Genomic DNA, 15,277 nt, shown 5'->3' on the forward strand with positions numbered 1-15,277 from the left:
TAGCCCGAGTGCATTCTGGGACTTGCAGTTTGTCCGAGTTGAGTGTGTATCATCCTTAAGTATGTAAAGTGAGAAGCACTATATGCATCATACATAATATTATCCTTATTAGTAATATTTATATTTATATATTTTTTTATAGATTTAGACCAACGTATAAACTTGACAGATAGTAATTGAATATAAATTTATTTGTATATATCATTGTCAGCATTAAATACCTCAGGTCTTAAATATAATTGTGTATATATATAGCCCGAGTGCATTCTGTGACTTGTAGTTCGTCCGAGTTGAAGGGGAGGGGGCCTTGCCGGTTATGCCTACAAGTCCCATGATGCCTCACGCCTGAACGCTGGCTCTACTCTGAACACCTGATTGTCAACAGAGTGGAAATGTCGGCGGTTCGCAGGGAAGAAGCGCTCCCACAGATGGAGACCGAAGGGAGAACTTCCCCTGTGTCGACCAGGTAAACCGGTTAACGTTGAGTTTCTCTTCACCGGAAATCACGGACCTCATACAACGGTTATTTATTTCTTTGGGGGGCTTTTCTAAACATCAACGGGGGGTTTAGCCGAGCATCTTCACGGACACGCGAGCTGTCACCGGTGAACCCTCACGGTTACGCGTCGTGGCGTTAACGAGGTTAACGTGTCGCCGTTACGGCAGCCGGGACAGTTAATAACGGCGTGACGACGCGAACCGTTAAATACAGCTGTCACGTTAACGTGGCGGAATCAATCCGCCGTTCCAACCCTCTCACGTTGGTCCCATGTTCCACACGAGGTCCCCCCCCCACCCCGACGGACGGACGGACCTCCGTCGTCATCCTCCTCAAACCAGAACGAGAAATAAACGAAAACAGGCACATGCGAGGTCTCCTAAAGCAGCATGCTAACTAGTTAGCAAGTGGGACGCCCACACATACGTGTCGAATAACACGGCCGAATAAAGCAGGAACACCGCTATCGTGGAGCAGGTCGCTTTATTCAAATGTTCAGGTCAAAACAATGTGTCGCAATTGTGCCCTGGTCACAATACACGCGGCGTCACCGTGTGTAGTGACCCAGTTATTCGGCGTGCAGGAACCGGCCCCGATGAGCCACGAGAGGGTGTCGCTGCACCGCTTCATCCGCACAGGGTCACTTCCGGTTTCCGGTGGACTCCTCCCCCCCCCCCCGCCCCGCCCCCGCAGGGGTTAAAGTGGTTCTCGTTACATTTAACAAGCCACAGCGTTCATGTGGCCGCAGAGACTCTTCAGGGTGGAGCCCGGATGCATCAGTTAAGGAAGTGATATTGAAAAGTGATGAATATTATTTAATGCAGGTCACAAGTAGCAGAAAACCCTCACAAATCAACCCCCCCTCCCCCAGAAACATGTATTTCATTCGGCTGCATGGAAATAGTCTGTTATTTCGTAGACGAGGTGTGTGTAGAATCTGCTTACGTAACTCTGTCCCCGTTTCTTAAATAGATGAGCATGTGGGATTTGGACGCGTTGGGCGGTCCGCCTCGGTGGAACGCTTTACTGAGCAGCTCCACTCCGCCTGGAGGCCGCTGAATGTTTGGCATAGCAACCGCGTCAGGCCTCTCGTTACCACGGGGCTTCCTTCGCCCGCGCAGCTGTCTTCGGACCGCAGCTTTAAAGCGACAGCGAACAAAAGCACTGCCCCCCCCCCCCCCCCACCACCACCACCACCATTACCCCATCGGTGGTTTTGTTAACGAGGAAGTAAAACCCAAATGATGTCCGGTCTCGAAATATGAAACGGTTGGTTTGACTTCCCTTAAGCGGCGTGGGGCGGAGGAGCCCCGCGGGGCCTCTGGGCTTCTGTCCGTCTCCTCTGATCTCTTGACAATAATGATTTGTTTGTCTGCTGCGAGTTGTTGCCCGGCAGGAGTGCACACCTGTGTGTGTGTGTGTGTGTGTGTTTGTGTCCCGGGTGGCTCCTCCGTCAGCTGATCGTAGTGGCAGTGTTGGGTTTCATCATGCTGTTTATTCCTCCACCCTGAAGTCGAGGGGTGGGGGCGGCATGTGTGTGCTTGCGTGTGCTTGCTGTCGTGTTGACGTCTCCGGGCTCTGTTGAACAGAGACATTGCGTGTCCCCGAGCCTCACCCGTCCCTCCCCTTTCTGTCACCTTCACTTCTTCTTCTTGTTCTTTAACAACCCGAGGAGGAGGAGGAGGATGGGGAGGAGTTTGATTCCAGCCCCCCCCCTCCTCCCCCGGTTTGTTTATCTGTGCGCCGGTCGTCTCTCTCTCAGCTTATTGCGACACTTACTGTCACAAACGGATGACCCCAGCTGGGCATGTGTGTGTTTATATTTGAGTGTGTGTGTGTGTGTCAGGAGGGGGGGGAGGGCTCTACCCCGCGAGGCTATTAATACCACCTAATGAACATAATCTGGAGGGTAGGTGATCCTCTTTCATTCGTCTGCCCCAAGGCCGAGGGGAGGAGTGCAGCGCGGGAGGAAGAGGAGGGAAAAGGCTGCTCTGCTGTTACTGCGCCGCCTCCCCGCTGCTCCACTCAATGCAAGAAACAGAAAGCTAAACAGATGTCCAACGTTTCGTTTCTCCTCTAATCTGCCCCCCCCCAGCCCCCCCCCCCCCTTTTTTATTTTGCCCACACCTCTAGTTGTGTGTTGTGCCGGAGGACACGGTTGTTAACTTTTAAGTGTGTGTGTGTGTGTGTGTGTGTGTGCACACTGACAGTAGCAGTAATTTTGGATTAAAACAATAACGGAGTAAAAAACCGAGCGTTTTCCTCCAGTCATGAACTCTCCACCGTCTTACTCAGGAGCTAGAATATCTGGCTGTTGGACTCTAAGATCTGATGGAAGGTAAGTGCATTTTATTTATTTATTAATTGTATTTGTTTTCCAGGTTTAGCGGAGGATTCTTTTTGCTCAAGTCTCCAGGGGTTGTGTCGTTGTTGGAAAGTGGATGAGCATCCGGTTGTTGTAATGGAGCCGCTGCTGCGGTTGTCTCGTGGTTTTGGGGGAAAATGCTGACGATTAAAGTTCATGTCGCGTCGTCGCTTCTGTGGCTCAAATTAATGAATCGACTCAACGAGCGATGAAAGGAGTAAAGAGTCGGTTCTGTTGTAGGTGTGTGAGGAGTTTTGTCAGATACAAGCTGTAGGATACAGTTGGACCAACACATTTAATCATTTAATTTGTAGCCGTTCCCAAACACGTCTTCAGCTGCAGCAACATTCCTACTTTTATTAAATCGTTTTTGTCGTAACTCGAACTGAAGGTTGAAGTCGTTGTCATGCTGAGTGGATTCAGGGTTGTTTTTAAAGAATGACGCTTGTTGCCTTTAATCCACAAGAGCCTCGGCCAAGTGTGTGTTTATGGCGGGAACCAGAGCCGATGTGCAGTTTAACCCCTGACCCCCTCGGCCTCTTTTACGGCGGACTTCGACCTCCACAGGTGCGTCTTATTGCAGATTGCGTCTGTGCTGATAAAACGCCACGGGTGGAATTTAACCTGCGTGCGCGCTTAAATTCCACCCGTGGAACAACATGCGCAAAATGTTCTTTCGGCCCAACATTGTTGAAAGCGAGCAGCGAATGTTAGCGAGAGCTACGCGTTAGCAGACTGTGTTTAAACTGCTCCCTCGCCGTGTTTAAGCTCCGCCCCCAACAAACCGCAGCGGATCGGAGGAGAGGAACGAGCGCCAAAGACCTTGCAGAGGTTCCCGCGGGTCCTTAAAATGTCTTAAATTAAAATTTGGGTAATTAAGGTCTTAAATTGTCTTAAATTTCACGTCAGTTATTATACTGTCGCCTAATTTGAAAAAAAAGTTTTGATTTCCATTGTAGGAGACAATAAATTTCGTTTTCCAAAGAAATTGTGACATTTTTGGGTCTGAAATTGTATTTGTTGAGGTCTTAAAAAGCATTACATTTTACTTTTGAAATGGTGATTTGAGCTGATTTAAAGTCTCTACTGACTGTGTGTGTGTGTGTGTGTGTGTGTGTGTGTGTGTGTGTGTGTGTGCGTGTGGGGAGGGGGGGCTAAGAAGGTCCCTGTGACCCCTAGACATCCTTTACTTTTCACACAGTGGCGTTCAGGGGGGGTGAGCGAGCACCGTCCCCCCCGGTGTGGCCTCATGCGATGACCCGGCTCGTCCCGACTCCACCCAAGCTAATCGTACTCTCCCTCTCCGTCCCGCCTGTTTGCTTCATATCCGAGGGGTCTTGTGAGGTCTGTGGACGCCGAGAGGCTACTGAATAACAGAGGAACGGACCAAAGGGCGCCTCGGGCAGCACAGCGCGCCGTGGTTACGCCATCCTTCCTTTTACGATCCTCACTCGGGGAGCTGCGGATTACTGCAGTAAGCGTTCGGTCTTATCGCTCAAAGAAACGGTATTTGTTTTGGTTATCGATCATCTATGATATCGGTGGGCAGACGTTCCGTCCCTGAAGGCTTTTTCTCCAGACTATAATACCTTGGGCAGCACTTCATGCAGGGCGGAGCAGGTTGCTTCTCTCACAAACACGCCGGACCGGTCTGCACTAATCCTAATTCCACCCGATTAACTAGATCAATGCCAGCGCTCCTCCTTCTCTTTCTCCTTGACGTTTCCAAGAAAACCCAAAATGAAGCTCAAACAAACAGTTTGTGTCCGGACCTCTGTGTTGAAATCCTGCGTGTCTTTGTTTTCGGTGGGGAGTGTGCGGGCGTTGTTACGCGTTGGGTAGAATTTCTGGTCGAGCGCCGTGGTTTTGCTTTGAATATTCATTCGAATTCTCCGTGCACCTGCTTTGAATGACTCGTCATTTGTTTACCTGTCAAAACTCGTTGTCACAAAGGTCCCAGTGCGACACCCTCAGTGCACAACGTTACACAACGGAGGCAGGTAACGCAAAGTGCCCTTTGGTACCTGCGGCGGTTTTACTGTACACGATGAACAGAGCCTGCGTAACTAAACATTAATCCACCGCACGACTTTACTGTCACGGTTAAAGCCCCCGTCTCCCACACACACAGCTGACTTGTCCTCGTCTACCCAGACTAATGCCCCAAAACCAACAGTGTTGCGTTGCGTTTCAGCGGAGGCGGCGACGGGTCGCTGGACCGGCTCCTCCCCGCGGTCAGCACCGGCCTCTCCCCCAGGAAGAGGACCACCAGCCAGTGCAAGTCGGAGCCCCCTCTGCTGCGCACCTCCAAGCGCACCATCTACACGGCGGGCCGGCCGCCCTGGTACAACGAGCACGGAGCGCAGTCCAAGGAGGCGTTCGTCATCGGTAGGACCGCGCGCCCAGTTTCCTCCGGAGACACTGTTTCAACCTGCTCCCCCCCCCCCCTACAAGCCAACGATAGCCTCGAGTGCCGTTAACAGGCCGCCACGGCGAGCGGCGGTGTTTGTGATCCTCATCCTGCCAACGGGCGGCGTCACTGACGGTGTCTCCCCCACAGGGCTGTGCGGCGGCAGCGCTTCGGGGAAGACGACGGTAGCGAGGAAGATCATCGAGGCGCTGGACGTGCCGTGGGTCGTGTTGCTCTCCATGGACTCGTTCTACAAGGTGTGTGTGTGTGCGTGTGTGTGTGTGTGTGTGTGTGTGGGGGGGAAGCGTTAATCGCATTACAGTGTTACACACATGAGCAGGTAATAGTAATGTATTTAATTCATAACGCGCTCTTCATCAGTAGATCTCTCACACAGCCAGCAAAAGTTACCACTCAGCGTGGTTACATGGATTCAAATAACTGGCTCAGTCGGACTGAAATCCAATGATCCGTTTCATGTAAACACCTTTTGTCCGACTACGATGCGACTAACACGCCTGGATAACTCCATCCGATCCGGTTGGTAGTTCGACTATCGCGGCCTGTGACGGTGAATCGGATGAGGAACTGGACTTTGCGTCTTTGCGCGTGCTCGAGATCCCGATGGCGTCTTCTCTCCGTTATCAAATCAGCCGATAGCGTCATTCGCATTCGCTGTGCTCCTGTTAGCATCACGCACAGACAGTAGAGGGACGTAGCTTCACCTCGCTCTCCGCTCGCCATCTTTCTCCTAATGTTGATGTTGTTGTTGTTGGTAGTGGTGAAGCGGAAATGGCTGCATCACAACTAGTTGTAATGAAAACAGCGCCACCTATCGTACCGGATATGACGATATGCTTTCTGCCAATGATTCAATTCATTCACTGCCGTGTATATTGGGATAATAGCACCTCCCCCCGAAAGAGAGCATAGTCCCACTAAGCAAAGATTACAATTATACCATCATGTAAACACTCTGAGTGACACCTGTAGTGTCTTCACATGTCCGTCATGTGACTAAACGTCTCTTAAAAGGAGTTTGTTCTCTCTGAGCTCTTCACCAAACTTCACGGCTTCATTTCTCTCTTTCACTCGGTCTCATTTATACTACATTTATTAAGAAAAACATGGTGAAAATGGGTTTCTGATTTGAGGCGGAGTACAAAGAGACGCAAACCTCCCTCAATAAAACGCGTCAGTGAGACAAGCGTGTACTTAAATAAATAAATAAATAACCCCGGCACAATCTGAAGTTCAGATATTCGAAACTCCGGTTTCGGTTTCCTCTTGTTGCCGTTCCACTGGTTCCTCCGGAGATCAGGCGTGTTTTAATGCTCTGCTACACACACACACACACACACACCACCTGGTACAGACGTCACACGGGCGCATGATGTTCTCCTAAATTTAGGTGCCCTCACCACGACATGTTTTTTTTTGCCCCCACGCCTGTGTTCACAATTTGCGAGCATGTGTGCGTGTTTTTAATTACAATGCATTTGTGCAAAAATGTTTAGTCGCCTTTTTATTTAACTCTTGATACACAAACTTTAATGTGAGAGAAACCCGGGAGGCGGATGAAGGGAAATCCCTGTTGTCGCGTCTGAACACGTGCGTTGTCGCTGTGACGTAACGCCGGCCGCGCCGCCCTCCCAGGTCCTGACCCCGGATCAGCAGACGCTGGCCGCCAGCAACGACTACAACTTCGACCACCCCGACGCCTTCGACTTCGACCTGCTGACGCACACCGTGCGCAAACTCAAGCAGGGCAAGAGCGTGAAGATCCCCGTGTACGACTTCACCACCCACGGCCGCCAGAAGGAGTGGGTGAGGACGCACACGCACGCACACACACACACACACACACACACACACACACACACGGCGCTGCAACCGTTCTCCCTCCCACCAGAGGTTCGGTGTCACGTTGCAGATCCGCTCCTCCGCTGACATTTCTTCTTCTTGCTCTTCCCACGGGTCAGACTTCCTCTTAGCGGCGGTCTAACTGCTGATTGATCATAGCGGTCACATGATCGGTGTGTGTGTGTGTGTGTGTGTGTGTGTGTGTGTGTGTGTGCATCACAGAAAACCGTGTACGGAGCCAGCGTCATCATCTTCGAGGGAATCATGGCCTTTGCAGACAAGAAGCTCCTGCAGGTTCGTCTTCAGGTCCGACCGCTCCGCATGTGTCCATGATGACCGTCAAAGATCTCCACCGTGATTGGATGTTCCCCCGACAGCTGCTGGACATGAAGATCTTCGTGGACACGGACTCCGACATCCGGCTGGTGCGTCGGCTGAGGCGTGACATCACGGACCGGGGGCGGGACATCGAGGGCGTCATCAAGCAGTACAACAAGTTTGTGAAGCCGGCCTTCGAGCAGTACATCGAGCCCACCATGCGCCTGGCCGACATCGTGGTGCCACGGGGTGCGTGCACACACACACACACACACACACACACACACACACACAGAGGCCACAGATTCCAAGTTAACGTTGTTTTCCTGTTTGTCGTCAGGTGGATGCAACATGGTGGCCATTGATCTGATCGTGCAGCACGTGCACAGTCAGCTGGAGGAGGTACTGCAGACCCACGAGCGCGCACACACACACACACACACACACACACACACACACACACAGGGAATGTTTACAAGAACTTGCAGTGGAGTGTTATGGTTCCTTTATCCTTACTTGGGTTTATTGTCTGCATGGTTAAAGCATTTTTAGAACGTTGTTAGAAGCTCCACTCCGCCCTCTAGTGGAGAGAAGACGCACTGCACACAATGAACTTGAACAATGAATAATTGGCCTTAATTGCACGGCCTTAATAATAACCCCACCAGTACAGGTAACACCGATTGTTTCCTCAGAGGCCCACACACACACACACACACACTTAAGCTTGGTTTATACTCCGTAGCAGTTTAAACAGGATTCTTATAACGAGGCATTTGAGTAAATATAGGTTTTCTTTTTCTTTATATTGCTTTAAATGTTAGTTACGGTTCCTCCTCATCAGTGAGGGGGCTTATCGCAAAAGTATAAACAAAGCTACAAACACACACGCCACTGATGGACTGCTTTCTCACCCTCTCCCCCTCCCCACTCCCCCCCTACACCCTCAAATCCCTCCACGGCTCCAGCGCGAGCTCAGCGTCAGGTAGAGTGGCCTTTATGCTGTCTGTCGTTCTCTCCTCTCGCAATCTGTCCAGCAACCCCCCCCCCCCCCACCTCCGCCCCGCACACCCCTTGCTGCTGCAGCTTCTTACAGGGGGACAGAGGGAGGGAGGGGGGGGGGGGGGGGGGTGACGCCAACCTCTACCTCCCACTGATCTGCTGGCTGCCGCGGCACATCACCAGGCGGCACTGTTGCAATGCGGCTAATTGGGGCGATCGGCCAGTCAAAGGTCCAAAAGCGACTTTGTCCACACCAGCGTGGAGCAGAAAAGGAAAGAAACAACGAAGACGTAAACGCGTTGAAGTGGTGCGGGGCAGCCGGCACTTTGTTCCACAGACGTTCCTGAAGGAGGGAGAACGTTGCTTCTTATTGAACGTTGGCCACAGAGAGACAGGAAGTGAGCTCAGTGCCTTTAGACACAGGATGTGCTGAGGCCTGCGAGCTGAAATGCCGTCCTCCACCCGGCGACAGCTGCAGCGCCCACGCGGCGCTCTGTAGATCCTCCTTCACTCTGCCCCCCCCCCTCCCCAATCACACACTCGCAGTCGTGGTTCTACTGTAGAGTTGTCGAGCTGTCGCTCTCTCCCCCCCCCCCCCGTGTGTGTGATCATCCTTTCATCCACCTGATGTTGTTTTTCTCCTCCTCTTATCTGTTGTTTGTCTTTTTCTGCGTCCTCTCTGTCGTGGTTGAAAAATACGAACCACCCCCCTCAACCCCCCCCCCCCCCCTATAGAGGAAACTTCGCTGGGATATGTGAGCCGATTTGCTATGATTTCTCTTGTTTTTGCATCTGGCTAACGTTGACTTGGTGGTGTCAACGCGACCGCTAACCGAGGCTAAGCTAACTCAAAGCTAACGTTGGCGTGTGGAGTTGTTACAAGCAGTACAGACCTATCATAGAAAATAACCGCCATGCACATTGCTGCGCATTTATGTAACGCAGTTGCATTTGATTTAATTCTATAATCCACATATAGATAATGTGATCTGTTTAAATGTATTTTCCATCATGGGGTTCTTGCTGCTGTAGTTTTTCCTCCTAAATACTCCACACTGGCACTGCAGCACACAGCTGGGATCGACCTCCTTTAACCTCTACTGAAGGCTTATTCGTGGTGGATTCATTTTCGTGCACCTACTTACACGTCTGTGCGTGTGTGTATGTGTGTGTCTGCACGCTTTTGGGTAAAACCTGCACATATGGGCTGGTGATGTTCATTCTACCCGTACTGGAAGTAGAGCAAAGCACAGTAATGTCTTTCATACTGTCAATTCACTTTTACTGCAAAAGTGGTTAAATTGACAGAAATTGTGACACAAAAATAACGCTCATAAAGTAGAAGATGACGCACTTGAGCAGATTTTAGTTTCATTATTAAAAGATAATTTTATAATGAAACAAACTTCTCTTGTCCCAAAACTTATTTTTTACAAGACGACAGTGTTCTAATTTACCTAACAGAGCCTGAAGGCATCACATTGTAACCCAATGGAGCCTCCGGATGTTTAGCCGTTAGCTCAGGCGGCGCTAACGTGACTAGCTACAAGGACCAACAACAAAACTGTGATTAATACACGGTAAAGAATGTATTTATTTATTTTGGGTGACTTCAATCAGGGTTTGCTGCAATGGTGTGTGTGTGCATGTGTGTGTGTGCAGCGTGTGTGTGTGTGTGTGTGTGCGTGTGTGTGTGTGTGTGTGTGTGTGCATGCGTGTGTGTGTGTGTGCGCGTGACTCGCTGTGCTTTGTTCTGCCTCTTAACGGATCTCATCGGACTCATGAACCCTTTTCGTGTGTTGTATTCACGCGCCTGCCCCTCTGCCCTCTTTCCGCAAACCGCCCCCGCTCTGCTATTCGTTGCCGTGGTTACAGGGCAGCCCTGGCTTCTGCACACCAGGCCCAGCCCCTCCCCCAGACCCTCAGCGTTCTGGAGAGCACCCCCCAGGTCCGGGGCATGCACACCATCATCAGGTACGATTTTTCCAGGCAAAAGAAGATCGCGCCGAACGACTGCGACCTCAGTCATTTAACGTGTTAACCCCCCCCCTCTGCCCCCCTCCTTCACCCCACCACATGTAGAAACAAGGAAACGAGCCGCGACGAGTTCATCTTCTACTCCAAGAGGTTGATGCGCCTCCTGATCGAGCGGGCGCTCTCCTTCCTCCCCTCCCAGGTGACCCCCCCCCCCTCCTGCTCAGTAACCCTTTGTTTTAAGAGTCAGAAGGTAGTCAGACCCACCGCGGTGGAAAGTTTCTATTCCTGAAGCGTCAGACACACACACGGGACTGAAGGTGGGATTGACTGCAGCGTCATTAGCCTCATGGTTGTGGTTTTTAATATCATCTCAGGTCCACGCCGTGCAGACCCCCCAGGGGGAGGATTATGAAGGCAGGACTTTCCACGGGAAGAGGGTGAGCGAACTCCATTTGCTCCCCGCCGGCTTCCTCCCTGCAAACAGATGCAATTAACCTCCGCTCAGTAATTTTGTTGATGATGATAATGTTGTTGTTGTTTTTGTTTTTCCTTCTCTTCAGATCACAGGCGTGTCCATCCTGCGAGCCGGCGAGACCATGGAGCCGGCTCTGAGGGCCGTGTGCAAAGACGTCCGCATCGGCAAGATCCTCATCCAGACCAACCAGGACACGGGAGAGCCGGAGGTTAGTTTACCACACGCAGTCCTTCGGGTCACTTCACACGCCTGAGACGTAGCTACGCAATGCTAGCGGTCATGTACGTAGCATGCTGCCGTTGAACCGCTTGCTGTCTCTGAACGTTTCCAGCTTCACTACCTGCGTCTCCCCAAAGACATCGGCGAAGACCACGTGATCCTGATGGACTGCACCGTGTCCACGGGAGCCGCCGCCATGATGGCCGTGCGAGTGCTGCTGGTGGGTGTGTTTGTCCACGAGCAGACCAAGGCCCGTAGCGGTTCCCTGCTCATGTGCGTGTCTTGTTTCGTCATATCCAGGACCATGACGTTCAGGAGGACAAGATCCTGCTGGTGTCCCTGCTGATGGCGGAGATGGGGGTGCACTCGGTGGCCTACGCGTTCCCACAGGTCAAAATCATCACCACAGCTGTGGACAAGAAGGTCAACGACCTGTTCCACATCATACCCGGCATCGGTGAGTAATCCGGGAGCTACTCGTTAGCAGCTAATACATACGATGTTGCTAACGAGAAGACGAGTAGATGCCTGTTTAAAATGAAATGGGTTGCAGCCATTGGGTCAGGTGGTCCAACCGCAGGTGAAGAGGTTGCAACCATGAGGAGGAAGAGGAAGAACCAATGGAAATGCTAGGATTTTTTTTCCAAACTAGAGTAAATGACGAAACGTGACATATATATTTTTTGAGCATGACTTTTTGCATATCAGATGTAGAGAAGCTGCAGTTTGTGTCCTCAGTGGGCGGCGTCCCCGCCGAGTCTCCTCCCCCAGCGGCACATCGGGACTCTCATTGTTTAACTTGGTCTTGACTGACGCCCGTCTACTTTTGGCTCCCGTAGGAAACTTCGGGGATCGATACTTCGGGACCGACGCGCCGCCCGACTGGAGCGACGAGGAGATGGACGAGCCCAGTTACTGATGGAAGCGGCGCCATCGGCCTCAGGGCTCCGCCCCCCTCGGAGGAGGACACCAGGACGCGCTGCGCTCCGAGAAACGAGGAGTCCGCCGGAAACAAAGACACCGCTAACGCAAAGTTCACTATTTAATCTCAAGGAAAGAACAGCCTGGAGAAAGTTTTATGAAGTATGAAATGGTTTTATATGTACAGTATGTTGTTAAGTCCAATTTCACGTTATCGTTTGAAGTGAGGCCATCTGACATTTGACCTCGTGTTGCTCGGAGAAGACGAAGCCGACACGAATGAATGTGAGTCTGAGCGCAGCAGAAGACGTCAAGCTTTAAAGTTTTTTTTGTTTTTTTCTTTTTCTTTTCTTTTTTTCACCACATACACCTTCTTCACAAACTTCACTAAAGTAAAAATCAGAACGTGAACTTGCGTTGCTCAACTTCCATCGCCACGAGCGCTTTCTGAAGGGCCGCTCGATCGGAAAACGTGTGGGTGTATCCGTCTTTGTTTCGCTCTCTGGTTTAGCCTCTTCCTTTTGGTGGATGCTGACCTAACCGGTTCAAACCGGTGCTGAAAACCGTCTCTTCATTATGCAGCTCAAAGTATGCACTTACATTCATGCAGCCTGCGCTTCATTTACATGTATTCTTCACTGTGGACGGACCAGACAGCCAAACGGGTCCTCTGCATTCACTCATAACGTTCATTTGCCTCCTTCTTCATGCATCAGATGGTGTTTATTTTTGAACGTCTACGTGTCAGAAAGTGCCCTTCTGGTTCCTGGTATTCATAAACGGTATCGCTACTGAAACGACTGAGATCTGTCAAAGTTATTTATTATCTACTTTTTTTTTAATCGCATGTTGCCAGTTTGGTCGCACTCGAGTTATCTGAGCTGCTGCGATGAAACATCAGAGCTGTTGAATATTCCTTTAGATATTGTTATGCAGTTTCATAAAATAAGTTAAAAATAAAACGCAACACACACACAGTGTGTGTGTGTATACATACCTACACATGTATAGAGTAAGTTATTTTTTATATGTTGGACGGAGTGTAAAATATCGAACATTTGGAGAACCAAATCCAGTTGTGTTGATGCTGTTTTGTGTTTATCGCTGCTGCTGTATATTGAAATATATATATATACATATATATATATTGTGAAATAAAAGCGCATTCAAGCTTTTAAAAGTCTCACATGGTGTTATTTTATTCAACGGATGTCAAATCTTTACTGGCTGTTATTAAAACGTTAAGCGTTACCTGTGATCGTTGTTCCTTTGTAACAGGAAGACGTCATCAACGTGTTCTTATAAAGTGAACAGGAAGGATACCGTGGTTGTCCTCTTCTCATGAAAAAAAAAAAAAACTTTTTCCATCACTTTCCATAATTACCTCGCTGACAGCTGTCAAGTCAGCCGCGGTAAAGTTTGATCGACCCGCATTCGATGAGGCCGACTGACAATTACAAACTAGCAGCTAATCAGGCCGACGTTGACCCACGAGAGGCGTCTTTCTTTAGAGGGACGGTCAAAAGACGTGCAAGGGCTAAGAATACCACGTACCACAGCGCCTTCATAGAAAATCTAAACCTGTTAAATTGACTTAAAGTCAGACAGCGTTACCTGCTCGTGCATGACAACATTTACACTAAATAGAATTCACATTTTACTGCAGATGCCTTTTTGTTTCATCTTCTTATTGTCAAAATGCACAGAAACTGGTCCTTTGAATGGAGGTGTGAGTGGAAAGTTTACCACCAGCAGTGACAAACAGGAAGGTAGTGTGTGTGCGTGCGCGTGTGTGTGTGTGTGTCTGTCGCAGCAGGAGTGGCCTTGTTTCTTTCCTTCTGTAACTTCTCTGCAGGTCACCCAGCCGTCGTCTCTTCTTGCGTCTCGACTTCGCGGTGATGAAGATCTTTTTCCCCCTCGTCTGCATCGACGGCACCGAGGAGTCTGCCGTGTGGGTAAGAAGTACACGTGTGTGTGTGGGAGGTGTTAACAGCTCCTAAGAGAGAAATGCGACTACAACAAAGAGGAAAGTGTGTATTTATCTGTTTGGTTTGTGTGTCTGTCTGTGGTAGATGAAGAGGTGGAGAGAGACAGACGGCTGATGGATGAATGATCCACACGGTGAAGGATCTCTGGATCACCACATGCTTTTGGATCGGCCTGGTGAAGGTTTCAGCGTCTCCATCCGTGTACTTTATCCGGAGAGGACGGCCCCTCGGAGACGGGATTCACACGATGCCGTGTGAGCGGGTTTACCTTCAGAAAATGAGCTTGGAGGTTAATTTAGTTTAAATGAAACGGGATTATTCATTTTTGTATCTTGTATCTTCCTACAAACAGACACCTAGAGGCAAACCTTTTTTTTAAATGGAGGAAATTAAATTGTATAGCAAACAAAAATCCATTTTGTTACTTTTCTAAAAGGATCAATTTGGTTTCGCGCCCAAATCCCAATCGTCCATTGAAAATATTTGATATTATCGATGCTACATCATTTTAGACAGAAGTAATATTTCTTTAACTCATTCAAACACATTAGGGTTTTTTAAAATGTCACCTTTGTGCATCTGAACATTTGATTGAAAGCGTTTAACGGAGTGTTCTTTGTCTCGTCAGAGGAGGTCCGTCATCCACGAGCAGCCACAAGGTGATTCACCTGCTTTTGAGCGCTTGTTTTTCGAGGACTGTCCGACCTGAGAATTGTGATCTCGGGCTCAATCTCAGGTTCGTCAGCCCACGGAAAGCCGACTCGCCTCAGCAGACGGGAAAAAGTTCATTTGGAAGATGTTTTTTTGGTATTATAAAAATCAAGGTTTATATTGTTCACTCAACAGACAATTATCACAATTGATCTATTTGGACTTGGCCAACTTCAGCAAGAGCAAGATGGATGGAAGATAACTGATTGCACGAAGCAAGATTTTAATAGCAATACTAGGACAAAGATAAGTAGTGATGGTAATACGAGGACAAAGCTAAATAGTGATACGAGCATAAGGATAGGTAGTAATTGCCAAACTGCTTGTTCCTTCTCACTGAGAGCAAAACACTGGACCAGATCAGGTCTCTTTGCTGTCCTGCTCCAGAATGGTGGAACGAGCTCTCTGAAGACATCGGGGCCGCATAGAACCTTCATTGTAGCACCGAAATTGTACTTAATGGCAAGTTGTAAATCGGCTTATTTAATGAAATTGCACTTTCTTGTTTCTTGCTCTTTTGAGTTTGTAT

At 49.6% G+C, this 15,277-nt stretch overlaps 1 protein-coding gene across 5 annotated transcripts; it reads left to right on the forward strand.

Annotated features, from left to right (window-relative positions):
• The first annotated feature begins 281 nt into the window (after positions 1-281).
• uckl1b (uridine-cytidine kinase 1-like 1b) lies at positions 282-13,229 on the forward strand. Of its 5 annotated transcripts, none has more exons than XM_078082077.1 (15): positions 282-466; positions 5,059-5,252; positions 5,425-5,531; positions 6,931-7,101; positions 7,360-7,431; positions 7,515-7,704; positions 7,796-7,857; positions 8,424-8,440; positions 10,333-10,431; positions 10,540-10,633; positions 10,809-10,871; positions 10,995-11,117; positions 11,241-11,348; positions 11,429-11,585; positions 11,968-13,229. In XM_078082077.1, the coding sequence occupies exons 1-15, from the start codon at positions 393-395 to the stop codon at positions 12,045-12,047; spliced, it is 1,611 nt and encodes a 536-aa protein (XP_077938203.1). In that variant the 5' UTR covers positions 282-392; the 3' UTR covers positions 12,048-13,229. The 5 variants fall into 5 exon arrangements, with proteins under 5 accessions (XP_077938203.1, XP_077938192.1, XP_077938227.1 ...); XM_078082066.1 differs by lacking the exon at positions 8,424-8,440 and adding an exon at positions 9,193-9,212; XM_078082101.1 differs by lacking the exon at positions 282-466 and adding an exon at positions 1,709-4,338.
• Positions 13,230-15,277: the final 2,048 nt, after the last annotated feature.

The sequence above is a fragment of the Gasterosteus aculeatus genome, chromosome 2 (assembly GCF_964276395.1).
Source record: "Gasterosteus aculeatus chromosome 2, fGasAcu3.hap1.1, whole genome shotgun sequence".
Lineage (NCBI taxonomy): Eukaryota > Metazoa > Chordata > Actinopteri > Perciformes > Gasterosteidae > Gasterosteus > Gasterosteus aculeatus.

What these genes read in the sequence shown, in the direction of transcription:
- uckl1b (XM_078082066.1), top strand. Translation starts at nt 393, where the DNA reads ATGTCGGCGGTTCGCAGGGAAGAAGCGCTCCCACAGATGGAGACCGAA. An exon ending in CAAGGAGGCGTTCGTCATCG is followed by an intron (nt 5,253 to 5,424) that starts GTAGGACCGCGC and finishes TCTCCCCCACAG; the next exon opens with GGCTGTGCGGCGGCAGCGCT. An exon ending in GGACTTTCCACGGGAAGAGG is followed by an intron (nt 10,872 to 10,994) that starts GTGAGCGAACTC and finishes CCTTCTCTTCAG; the next exon opens with ATCACAGGCGTGTCCATCCT.